We start from the raw sequence: 13,522 nt of genomic DNA on the forward strand, positions 1-13,522 counted from the left end.
TCTGGAGGGTTTAAAATCCTCAGCATCTTCTGCTTTCTCCCAGCCCTCTCCTCTTCTGGGAGTGAGAAGGGGGAAAAAGTCAGCCAAGCACCAGGCTCCAGGTGGCTCTCAAGTACTTCACTGCCAAAAGAAATGGGGGTGGGGGGAGGAGATCCTAATGCTGGAAAACAAGTGAGAAAGGGGCTCCCCAGAGGGGACTGGTTCAGGCTGAGAGACAGTAAATTTCGGAAAGCAGGAGGATACTGCGAGCACAGGACGCTTTAGCCGCGAATTAGCCAGGGTTGGGGGCGCCGGCGGAGGCTGCTGCTGCGACAGCCAAGCCGTGGAAGGGACCCGGCAGCCCCGGAGCTCGGAGTAAAGGCACCGCTCTCTCCTTGCTCCCCTGCTCCTCCACCCCCTTCTCTGCCCCTTTCACCCTCCCTCTCCCTGGCGTTCCCAGCAGCCTAGGGTTTCAGATGTCCCACCGTAGTTTGACCCCCTCCCCCCTCTTCTCCACCCCTGCAAATGAGGTTTGACCAGCAGAGGCAGAGCCCACCTCTGGCTTAGAATCACTGACATTTCGACTCCAGGCTTCAACCTGTTTACAAGTGGACTCTCCAAAGGAAGGGGGTGGGGGATAGGTCCAAACAAAACACCAGCCGCCATCCCCCAAAAACAAAAAGTGACTTTCAAATCGGCAGGCACCACTAAAAAGAGAAAGGAAGAGAGGGAAGAAAACAACGGCGACTGGGCAGCTGCCTCCAGTTCTGACAACTCCAAAGGGATACACTTTTAGAAGTGGCTCGCAGGCTGGGGTTCCGCAGAGAGAGACCAGAAGGTGCCAGCCGCAGAGGGGTGCAGATATCTCCCCCTGCCCCTCACCCCACCTCCCTTGGGTTTTGTTCACCGTGCTGTCATCTGTTTTTCAGACCTTTTTGGCATCTAACATGAAGAAAGGAGTAAAGAAGAGAACAAAGTAACTCCTGGGGGAGCGAAGAGCGCTGGTGACCAACACCGCGACCGCCACCACCAGCTCCTGCTGCTGCGGCCACCCACATCCACCATTCACTGGGAGACTCCAGAGGCTCAGGCAGCGGACCCGAGAAGGAACGAGGGGAGGCAGCTGGCTTTTCCGAGGAGTTATGGATGTTGGTGCATTCACTTCTGGCCAGATCCGCGCCCAGAGGGAGCTAACCAGCAGCCACCATCTCCAGCTCTCTCCTTGCTTTGCACCAGGTCTTACCCTTCCAGTATGTTCCTTCTGATGCGACAATTTCCAGTGCCGAGAGTTTCAGTACAATGTGGAAATGGATACTGACACATTGTGCCTCAGCCTTTCCCCACCTGCCCGGCGGCTGCTGCTGCTGCTGCTTCTTGTTGCTGTTCTTGGTGTCTTCCATCCCTGTCACCTGCCAAGCCCTTGGTCAGGACATGGTGTCACCAGAGGCCACCAACTCTTCTTCCTCCTCCTCCTCCTCCTCTCCTTCCAGCGCGGGAAGGCATGTGCGGAGCTACAATCACCTTCAAGGAGATGTCCGCTGGAGAAAGCTGTTCTCTTTCACCAAGTACTTTCTCAAGATAGAGAAGAACGGGAAGGTCAGCGGGACCAAGAAGGAGAACTGCCCGTACAGTAAGTAACAAATGCGTGCTCCCTTCCTTCCAATTATCCACCCCCAGCCCACACGGGGGGGAAAAATCTGTTCCAGATGTGGCCAGCTAAATATTTACGTCCCCAACCCCTGTAAAATGATTAAGTGGAATACTTTCACACTAATTCACCCCCCTCCCGTGTATACATTGTGCTGCCGCATCCCCTCCCCTAAGTGCGCTCCCTCCACACCCCCACCCCTTGCCGCCCTATCCACCCCTTCCCTCCAGCCTGTCACTAGCCGGACCACGCAGGGCAGCCAAGAGAGCTGCTGCAGTGCAAAGATGCCTCTTTCTCTCCACTGCCCTTCCCACCTCATCCAAAGAGCTCTTTTTCCTTCCTTCTGGAAATGGCTCAAGTAAACACATTTTTTCCCCCTTTACTTTTTCTTGTTAAGAGTTTTGGGGCAGGCCCCTCAAGCTGAAAATAATTATCCACTGTCAATTATAGGGGCTTTGTGGGAGCTTTAAGGAAAAAAGTCAATTCCACTCTCTCCCCACCCCCATCCCTTTACCCCACCACCTCTAGATATCAGCGAAAAGCATTTTTCTGGTTTTGATTTTTGTTTTGTTTTGTTTTGGGTTCCTTATTTTAGTTTGAGTGATTGCAGTCCATGAAGTTAGCTTTTCAGGCACCACCGCTGCTATTTGTCTTCTGCCTGCCTTCTCTCTTGGTAACATGATGCTCATGTCTGCATTGTCAATAGCGTATGCGCTGCTTTGTGGTGTCCTGTTGTACTGTTTCTGGCGAAACCTCTCATATTGCAGAGCCATACTACTACAGCATTGTAAACATCTGGGACTGGATTCACACAGACCTCACACAAATTTCATTGTCATTCTTTTATTTTCAAAGTAAAAGTCATAAGTCTGTTTCCATGGCTATAGTTTATCCCACAGCGTGACGTTTCCTCCTCAGCACAAATTATTCCTGGCATCCCTAGATTTTGTCTTGCCTTTGCCCTCTCTTTCCTCCTTTCTCTCTTTCCCTTGTTTCCTTCTTGCAGGGGTGTGGGCTGGTTGGGGTAGATAGAACTAGAAGAGGAGGGGTGTATATTGTGTCTCTTCTTGAATCAACTCTGCAAAGCCAGATTACTCTGTTGACTTCCTTTCTCAGTTACTTTCAAGTGGTGAGACTTATTCATCCCCTATTGATTGTTATTTGAAAGGAACTCAAGGCTCTGTAATGGCACACTGAAGACAGTAGACAATGATGTTTAAACATCTTTAGTGACCACTTAGCATTATCTCAATGGTAAATTCCAAGTCACCTCTAACGAGGACTTATTGTGTTAGTTGTTCAGGAATTCTAAGCATAGATTGTCAGCTAACTTTAATACACGAGTCACACATTTCAAGATTCCTTGGTTTAGAAAGTACCAGGTACTAACGGGAATGACAGTTGAACAGAATTTAGCATTTTATTTTTTAATACAAATTTGCAAGAATTAAGATTTAGTTTTCTTCTGTGGGGATGCATACACATTCAACATTAACTTCTATTCCTCCTCAGCCACTGCTTTTATTTACTGAAATTCACAATATGCTTACAAGTAAATAAAAATATGCATAGAAATGTTTTTAAAGTGTTTCATTTTATGTTTCATACTAGAGATATTAACTATTCCATACCTGATTCATAGAAAGTAGCTGAAATCATGTTATAATGATGACAATTGTTTTTGCTTAAAAGTAATTTGTTACTTGAATTCACTAGATCCTATGTATAACCTTTAAGGTTTTTCAATTAAAAATTTTAAACCTTCTTTTACTTCTAACATAAAATGGTGTGATCTCATTCAGTTAGGAGGATGGGAAAGAAGCTGTCCAAACACTGGGCTGGACAGAGTGAGCTGGGAATTAAAAAAAAAAAAAAAAAAAAAAAAATCCCATGGACTGATTTCTTATTTTTCATGGAGAAAACTCAAGAGAATATAATAAAATTTCAGTGTTATCCTTGAGCAATCCTTTTTCTTCTTAAAAAATGTTTGTGCTATACTTTAAATGTCTTTATGATGTGACTTAAGGACAAATCTACTGTTTTAGTTTACACAACTTAAATTGCTATTTTCTAGAATAACAATCATGTGTGATTAGCTGCATAGTAAAATGATTTCCACAGTACCCACTGAATTTCATCTTTACAATAGGAACTACTTGCATAGAAGGAAAATATACAATATATATTATGTAAATGGGGCGTAGAAAAGTTCCATCCTAACTGCCCAAAATATACTAATATTTTATTTTCTATGTAATAAAATATATTAAGCATTTCTTATAATGACAAGCTAAATATCTTATATGGTAATACAATCTTAATGGTTAAAAGTGAAAGGGGAGGAGTTCATTTCACTAAATCTTGTCAAACCGTAAATAATTTAGGCTTTCCAAGAATATCTGTATCAAAACATAGCAAGTAAAAATGAGAGATTGAAAAGGCCTTAATTTCACATGTGGCTGGGTAATCTAAATGCTGCTACAATTTCCAGCTGGACTGATTCAGCTGAACTACATGGTATCATTAAGATATTGTATAAATGTTGCATAATAACATGTGAACAAACTTTTGCCATGCCTACAGGGTAGCCAGCTAGCCTGTCCACCAAATGGTAGCCTGTTAAATACTCGGATATCTAACCTCTGAAGAGTGTCAGTTCCTTTTCCAAAAACCACATTTCAGTAACATTTTCCTAAACAAGTTATTAATTATTCTCAATATACAAAACTGTTCTTTTGAGGTTTGCTTATTTGAAGGTTAATTTTCTTTGTTACTTTTGACCTTAGTATTATTGCTGCTAAAATACAGTTACAGCTTGTCTAAGAGGTTATATGTTTTTGATGTCCTGGGTAATTAAACAACTGTTTTACTGGCATTTTGCCAGCAGAATGCTAACAAAAGGGAAGTAAGACAATCACCCTTAAGTATTGCAAAATCATTTTTAACTTCTACTTCCAAAGCTAGTTCCCAGAAATTCGATGGTTCTAAAAATATCACATGTACTAAAGAAGCTCTTCTCTCTATGAGTATTATAATGTTTTTTGAGGGAGCTATACTTTCTGTTTGCTTCTTTGCCATGATATGAGAGTAGAATAAAGAGAGCAGAGATGAATTATGTTTCTCCTGCTAGAAGTCTGAGAAAGCTTGAATAATTTAGAATAGCTGTGGTGTATCTGTCACTAGATATGTGCGGGCTCATTTAGGTTTTGTTTTATCATTCTTTACATCTAGAGCTTTGCCCTTGAAACCTTACCACTCAGCTTTAGCTCTGACCTCTTAGGCTGGATACAGCTGTTAGGTATCCTTGCAACTGGGACCAGTTGACTTATTTCTGGATGTGAGGAAAACAGCTGTGGGCTTCTCCCATGGTTGTCATTTGTAGATAAGAAGGATCTACAGTGAAAGGAAAATGTATCCCTAAACATGAAACAACTAAGGATAGATATTCCCAAAAGGGAAAGTCACATAAAAAGGCACATAGGCCTTTCTGGGAAAGAAGTATGGGAGGCAATAGAGAAATCTGTGAGCTTCTTCCATGGTTGTCATTTGTAGATAAGAGGGATCTAGTGAATGGAAAATGTATCCCTAAACATGAGACAACTAAGGATAGATATTCCCAAAAGGGAAAGTCACAAAAAGAGGCACAAAGGCCTTTCTGGGAAAGAAGTATGGGAGACAACAGAGAAATTAATATGTAATAACTATGTAGTATATGCTTAATCTCTTTAAACACATACTTCATTTAATAATCAGAATAGTCCTATAACTATCCAAACTAATTCTGAAAAAAGTAAATTGTCCAAGGTAATTCAACTAGAAATGGGCAGAACCAAGATTCAAGCCCCAATCTATTGGTTGTATCTCACCTTATTTACTGTACCTGTCTGCTACTTCCAACATGGATATCAATTGATTAGAATTTGACACCCCAAATCTTTAAAAAGACAAATTATCCAAATCCTTACTTGCTTCTTGCTGTGAACACCAGCAGTTCTTTAGAATTAAATTGGAACAGAAATAAAATGACAATTGAAGAAAAACAAATACATGAAAGGAATCATTGCAGGTGACCACATGGTATCAGACAAGATTAGTGTATTCTCTAGGTAAACTCTCTCTTTTGATACTGTTTGGGAATATAATCGTTTATGGAGACACATAAAATACACATACATCAATCTCACTTATGTTAACAGAGGTCATTAGGAATACATGAGTATTTAAGAAAAAATCCGTGAATGTCATTTTATATAGTAATTGTTTACAGCTGAGGGCCAAATGTTTAATTGTTCCCATGTGTAATAAAATAATTTGATTGTAAATACCTGTGAGAAATTGGACTGTTGCAGAAACATCTGATACAGGACTCTAAAAAGGGTGACATCTTAGAGACTTAAGCTATATTAAGAAAACTTTAAAAGATACCTGCAAATCAAAAAGGTACTTCACCATATAAAATGACAGATTATTGTCTGGGATTAAAGGTTTGGACTATTTCTTTTTAACCAGGACTAGAGCTTATTATAGGAAGCTAAATGAAGTGAGAAAAAATAATTGTTAAGGAAAATAGGAACTCAAAAACTATCTCCTAATAAAGACACAGAGTTTTCTGGGAAGAAAAACTATAGACAATTTATGGCTTCCACTGGTGTCTTATTTCAGTTGTGGTTGTTTCTAGAATTTGGTTGCATAATTTATAACCGGCAGCATTTAATCATGAACATTGAGGATTTATGAAGGTGGAAGGCACTGTATTTAATGTTTACATGACATTGTCCTGTTACCTTTATTGCATTCCTACCATTTGGACCCTCCACTTTGATGGTTTATCATAAATCTATTAAAAATGCACAATTCAAGAGAATTTCCTCTTCATTAACCTGATTTATAACCACCTATGAGGAGAAACCTAAGGAAACAGTTGTCAGGAAGCACATGCCTGTATTGGAGCATGAGAATTCAGACACCAAGTTCTAGGTCTTGGATATTTCAGTAACCTATTACCTAAAGGTGTGGATGACTCTTTAAAAGCAGGTGTTTTCAAAATGATGTTTAGGCACAGAATTTTAACAAAAGGAAAAGGAGTAGAATTGTGTCTTATAGGATCAAATAAACCCCATTGTCTTCATAGTTTCTTCTACATTTATGCTATCCAGTTTAGACTGAAAAGCTTTATTCCAGTGCATTTCTTCAGAATTTAAAGAACTTATAGTAGAACATGAATGAGCACTTTAAATTCCTATACAATTACTTTAATGTTCAGAAGCAAGCCCCATTTATTATCCAAATGTCTAACTTTCCACAGGCCAAAATGTTTAAAAAAAAAAAAAAAAAAGTTGACAGCTCATTTGAAATGGAACTAATGTTCCTCCCATTTATGGGCTGCCTATGAATAACTACATCTTTCCTAAGCCTTAAATGTCCATTTGCTTATCTGACATTGTAGTACAAATAATATTTCTTTATTATGCTTCAGAAAGAAGAGTAATACATGTGTATTAGTTCAAAGTGATTTTAATCTATCTTAACATTAATTCTGTGAACTTTGCAATGAAGAGTAATTCAGATGACATTTTTAGTATTACTGTTCCAACATTTGTCAACATTAATAGTTGATGTTTGCTTAATATAAGTAAAATATTAGAATTTTCCTTCCAGAAATTACAGATCTCTTTTATTTTACAGTAAGATGGGACATACAATTCATATTTATGTAATTTTAATACAGTTTTATCACAATCTAGACATGTAATCAACTTCATTTTCTTCAAGTCATTTATGCAGAAGTTTTCATATATTTCATGGTATATTGCAATGATCTAAGATAATTTACATTTGACATTTGACCATGGGTGTTTATTACTTTGTTTGGCAGATTTAAAACATTTATTTTGTAATCACTGCTCTTTCTTCTCAATGCATGTTACCTTTATCTGTGCCAGTCAGTATAACAAAGAATAACTTAGAAATGTGCCTTTAAAATTAGTGAAAGGAAATATATATGTATCTTGGGAAGCTACCAGTGACACTCTGATACTGAATTAATAAACACAAAATGTTGATGTTTTACAGAGTCAGTTTAAAACCCAGTACTTGATTTGTATAGATTTTACACAAATAAAAAGTATCAAGATATCTAAAAGGGAGCCAGGTCACCCACAAAATAATGAACTTAAAGGCTCCCTTGCTTTTAAATCTGATCAGTTGTGTTCTTTCTTTGAACGCTGTGTTCTAATTGGCACAATAAATCAAAGAAGACACTCAGAGTAGATTCCCATGTAAGGTGGACAACTGGACAGTGACTTTTTACTGCTGTTAACACGTGCATCCAATTACTATCTGATAGATTCATAGTGTTGGCAGTAAAGCATTGCCTTATTTTATAGTTCACCTAATAATTCTTCAACCTAAAGCTGTCCACCTTTACCTATACACATTCTGTCAGTATGTGCATTATTAATGACTAATTTTCAAAGTTTTAGCATCCTTCTTGAAATGAATGATGTCATTGAGCTATTAATGAATCATCTAAACCTAACAGAAGGCAAAGTATTAAGTTGATATACCCCGAATTTCAAAGAATTGTCAACTAAACAAACCTAACAATTTCAATACAACTGGAATCCAATTCTGAATAGGGTGGGTTAAATGCCATCTAATTCTGATTAGTGTGGGATTGCTGCAAGATTTAGAACTTTTTTAAGAAGGTATTTTTAATGTTTTCGTATAATTATTATTACTTAAGAGAACCTTGTGTTAACATGCTTTATTGATAAACAAACATGTTATTTCATCCTTAACTTTTTTTGCTCCTGTGTCGAGGACAACTTGACATATTCATAGGGTCTTTACAATTCAAGGCTCATTGACTTCTTCCTAATAGTTTTGAGTCAGTCTGTGACAACCCTCATTCTGAGGCATTGTAAATCCCTAATAGTTTATCATCTCTTCCTCATTCCATTATTTTCACCTCCTTGGGTTTTTGTTTGTTTTTTTATTTCTTTTCTCTGGTTGCTGAACTGGCTCCGTACTTTTCAAGCCAGGGAAAGTCATTCATTAGTATTACTTGGCACCCAAGGTAACATTCAGGGCCAGAGGCCTAGACATTTTCAGATGCATGTCATCTAAAACTGATAGTTTTATTTTAATTTTGCATAAAAATTTTCAATGGCGTAAATTCAATGTACTCCATCAGGACCGTATCCTCATTTTGATTCTGCAGTGAATCCCTTCTTATCCCAGAATTTCAGGTCAATTTCTTTTAAGCTCTGCTATAAGTGAAGTGGAAAAACCACAGATAAGCACCATTCAGAGTGCTGATTATCCCATTACTTGATCATCATTCTGCATTTTTCCTCCAAGTTAAATTTTTGTTCCCAATAACCTTTCCTGCTTTTCCTATTGTTTTGAAAATTTTTTGCATACACAACACTTACTAGCTACTTTATCATTTTTCTTACATTTTTGCCTTTGTCTGGACTACCATAAAAGAAAGAAAGTGAAGATGATTTTGGAGACAGGGTCTCACTCATGATCACAGTTCACTGAAGCCTCAACCTCCTGGGCTCAAGTGATCATCCCAAGCAGTTGGGACTGCAGGCATGCACCACCCTCCCTGGATAATTTGCTAATTGTTTTTTGTTTGTTTGTTTATAGAGACAGTGTCTCACTATGTTGCTGAGGCTTCTCTCAGATTCCTGGGCTCAAGCGAATCTCCAGCCTCTGCCACCTGAAGTGCTGGGATTACAGGTGTGAGCCACCACACCCAGCCTGAACACTTATTTTTTTTCCTACTTTAGACATTTATTTTAAAGAAGATGAATGCTGATTTGGAGGTCTTTGATATTCCCAACTTCCAGAATGTGACTTACATTATCAAGCTTTTCAATATACCCCTATCAAATATATGTGGCTTTTAAAAATAAAGCCTAGGTTCTCAATAAAACTGTTTTTCAATCAAGAAACAATGTAAAATATTTATATATATGTATGTCAGGTAAAACAAAAATAGAAATGTATATGCCTTTACTAGGAATTTTTGAAATACCGGCAGGAGTTAGAATCTGAAAGAATTCCGTGTTTTCATATATGTCTTCTAAGAAATAATTTTTTGGCACTGAATGATATAGATTTATGTTTATCATGTGCAGAATCTGACTATTGGCATATCTTAAATTATCTGTTACTGTTATAATAATAATAAAAGTCAAGCTTGTTTTTGTAATTGTTTTCAAATTTTAAATAACTAATTTATTGATAGAATTATTAAAAGAAGAATTAATATTCTGTAACATGGAGTAAATGGTAACATATGACACTGATTTGCATACTATTTATGATCTAAAGTAAGATACATTCATAATGGTATTCATAGCAGTAATTACCAGATTTGGGGCAGCATTTTTGGGGAATATCTCTGCAGAAGGATATGATTCCATAAATATGAGAGAAAAGTGCTAGTGATGTTAATCACATTATAGTATAAAAACTTGATAAACAAAAATAGTGTTTTAGAGCTCAAATATGCTGACGTCCAGGAAGCAAGAGAGTTGCTAAAGATCACATAATGAAACTTTTAGAAGCCAGAGGGAAAAGTAGAAAAGGAGAAGAGGTCCTGGAGTGTTTAGACACGTACTGCGAGAGGAGGAGAAGATGCTTTGCTGGAGTGATGAAGACAAGGGTTTTGAACTCCCAGGAAAGAGATCAAGCTAATGAGTAGCACTGCAAAAGGGCTGACATGACAAGAAAGGTGTGAGGGAAATATAACCCAAGCCCTGGCATTCGACTGGATGTTAAATTAACTGAAATGAGAACCTATGATCTAAGAGGAGTCCCACGGAAGTCATCGCAGCCAGGCTATCAAAGTAAGGAAAGCTAAGTCCCAGTTCCTGCTAAAGAGGTATGATAGAGTGATTAAAAGTATGGGCTTTGATTGAAAGTATTAAAAAATTTATCCCTGGGGAAAAAAGCAGGCTTTGAAGCCACAGACCTATAGTCAAATTGCCAGATAAGAGTAGATAACTTTAGGCAAGTTGTCATCGGTAAAACAAGGATATTAACACTACCTACCTTTTTCCTATAAGGTAAAGATTAAATGAGACCATATATTCATTCATTGATTCATTCAACTGAAATTTGAGTGGTTGCTTTGTGTCAGATAGTGTGTGAGGCACTGAGTAAATGCACTGTTGAAAACAGTTGGTCTTTCTGCTCTTATAGAGCTTACACTCTCCACAGATAGTGTTAAAAGCCAAGTATACCAAGAGATGATATGAAAAAAAATTGAGGTGAGTGCTATCAACGAAACAAGTATGATGTTTTAATAGAAAACAACTGGAAACTACTCCAAATAGCACTGTTAGAGAAGCCTTTTGAAGAGGTAAGAAGGGAAATGAAAAGGGAGAGTTTGGTGCCTCATTCAAGAAGTACAGAGAAGGCACATTGAGGCTGGACATGGCAGAAGTTTGAAGACATCTGAATTGACACATCCACACAGCTAAATGGTGCCTGGCACATAATAAGCCTTAATCAAAAGGGTACTATATAAAGTAAAAGTAAATATGATGTTTCCTCTTATATCAGGGGAAAACATCAGGAAAGCAACAACTATATTATTTGATGAAGTGGGAATTAATAATGCTGGAATTGAGGAAAGAGGCAGCAAGGAGAAATATACCTTGCTCTTGTTTAAAAAGGAAAATAGTTTTAATAACTATCAGGAAAACATCAGGAAAGCAACAACTATATTATTTGATGAAGTGGGAATTAACAATGCTGGAATTGAGGAAAGAGGCAGGAAGGAGAAATATACCTGGCTCTTGTTTAAAAAGGAAAATAGTTTTAATAACTATCTGAAATTTGATTTGGAATTGCAATATTCATAATGTTCTGAAGTTTTGGGGAAAGAGTGGAGGCTTGATTCTTTAAGATATTGGTAGAAGAAACAGATCAAGTACTCCTAATCCAAAAATCTCCTATCCAAAATGATCCAAAATGTAAAACTTTTTGAGTGCTGACATGATGCCACAAGTGGAAAATTCTAAACCTGCCCTCATATGACAGATCACAGTCCAAACAAGGGGCACAGTTTATTCAGCATCCCCAAGAGAAAAAAGACCCTCCCATCCCTCTTCAGCTGCTGTTGCTTAACAGCTGATACAGGTATTCTGGTGATACTACTTGCTGCCTAGTTACCCCAAACACATTATTTTTTTACTCTAATAGTGATATGTCATGTTGTTTACTCTTAAGTACTTATGTTTGAATAAGAGTAAGAAAATGATTGCTTATCAGTAGCATTTAAATTCAGAGTCAGGAATGATAGTGATACCAAACACCCACAGATTATCTACATCAGTGGCTAAGATAGTGACACCTTTGCTTTCTGATGGTTTAATGTATATGATCTTTGTTTCATGCATAAAATTATTTAAAATATTTTTTAAAAGTTATTTTCAGGTTGTATGTATATAAACTACAAATTAGTTTTGTGTTTAGACTTTGGTTCCCATTCCCAAAACATCGTATTATGTATATGCAAATACTTCAAAATCTGAAAAAAATGCAAAATCTGAAACCCTTCTGGTCCCAAGCATTTCAGATAAAGGATATTCAACCTGTATTTGAAAACTGAAGGTAACTTGAAGAGAGAGCAAGGTGCTGAAAATAAGGAATAGAAGATGAATATTTTCAAGGACACAATCTGTAAAAGTCTAAAAGAAAGAAAGAAAAGAATAGAAAAACAGGTAACCATAAAGATTTGATGATTATAGAATAGAAGGCAACAAAGAAAAGTAATTCTTAATTTTTAAGTATTTCAGAATAAATCTTTTATTTCAACTTATAGTTTTGAATGAAGATGATCACAGATACTTAGTTCTTAGTAAACTTGGTGGTTGTTTCTTGTTTCTCATCCTGTTACTGTGATCTTTTTCATCCTATAACTGTGACCTTGTATCCTTAAAGCATTTGCAATCTAGAACTAGAAAGAGGAGATCATCACAGGGAGTTGGAAGAGCATATAACGCAGTTTATACTCAATGCAAAGAAGTGGGGCAGAATTTGAGTAAACAGCAGTCTCTAACTGAGGGAGGGATGCATGACATCAGAGGGTCATACTGAGGATAATGGACTCCAGCTAGACAGAGATAAAATGAGAGGAAGAAGAATATTCTAAAAGAAGGCACAGAAGTATGTGGGTGCAGAATCAAACATGAAGTTTTCAGCAAACCACAGGCAGGGAACAGAAAGTTTGCATGCAGGTAGGCATTTTCTGACAGACAAAGCAAAGTACAGTAGAAGGTGCTATAATGTGAGAGGGAAGTATGTAAATTTATCCTTATATTTGAGGATCTAAACTTTCTAGCAAAATATTACATTGACATGAATTATATTTAAACTCGGTCTTTGCTTTTTTTTTTTCATTTTTACTTTTTGAAGTAAAAGAAAAAGCAGAAGAATATTTGAAAGTAGTATTATCTATATTAAAATTGACAATCTCAATATAAATAGTAAATTGCAAGGAATTGTAGCTTAAGCAAAAGAAAAAAGAACTAATTTTATACTTGGGACATAGAAAAGAAGCAGTTCTGCTCTTCACTAAATGACATTACTCTTTGTATTTCTGGATTTGCCAAACGATCGTTATTTTAATATTTAAAATACTAGGAACTTCAAAAATTCTTAATATGTATATTTCACTGTGAAGAGGTTTTGTAATTTCCAGCAAATTCCCAAAAGGCACACCTGAAGCATCAGTATTTCTTGCTCTAGTTGTGGTTTTTATTTTTGTCATTTGTATTCTAAATTGTCTTAGATTCACTTGGTTTAGATGATCAGAAAAAGAAACAAAGTACACTAATTTTTTTTTTTTAAAGAGTACATGTAAAATATCTT

The 13,522-nt window shown here is 37.2% G+C and overlaps 1 protein-coding gene across 1 annotated transcript in view; it reads left to right on the plus strand.

Moving 5' to 3' along the window:
• The first annotated feature begins 247 nt into the window (after positions 1-247).
• The window catches only part of FGF10 (fibroblast growth factor 10), an 81,105-nt gene continuing 67,830 nt past the window's right edge, over positions 248-13,522 (plus strand). The window contains exon 1 of the mRNA XM_032281199.1: positions 248-1,609. Coding sequence (XP_032137090.1) covers positions 1,279-1,609 — 331 coding nt within the window. The 5' untranslated portion in view covers positions 248-1,278. The remainder of the gene's footprint in view (positions 1,610-13,522) is intronic.

Source organism: Sapajus apella, unplaced genomic scaffold, assembly GCF_009761245.1.
Source record: "Sapajus apella isolate SASKATOON/1434 unplaced genomic scaffold, GSC_monkey_1.0 scaffold1, whole genome shotgun sequence".
NCBI classification, from domain to species: domain Eukaryota; kingdom Metazoa; phylum Chordata; class Mammalia; order Primates; family Cebidae; genus Sapajus; species Sapajus apella.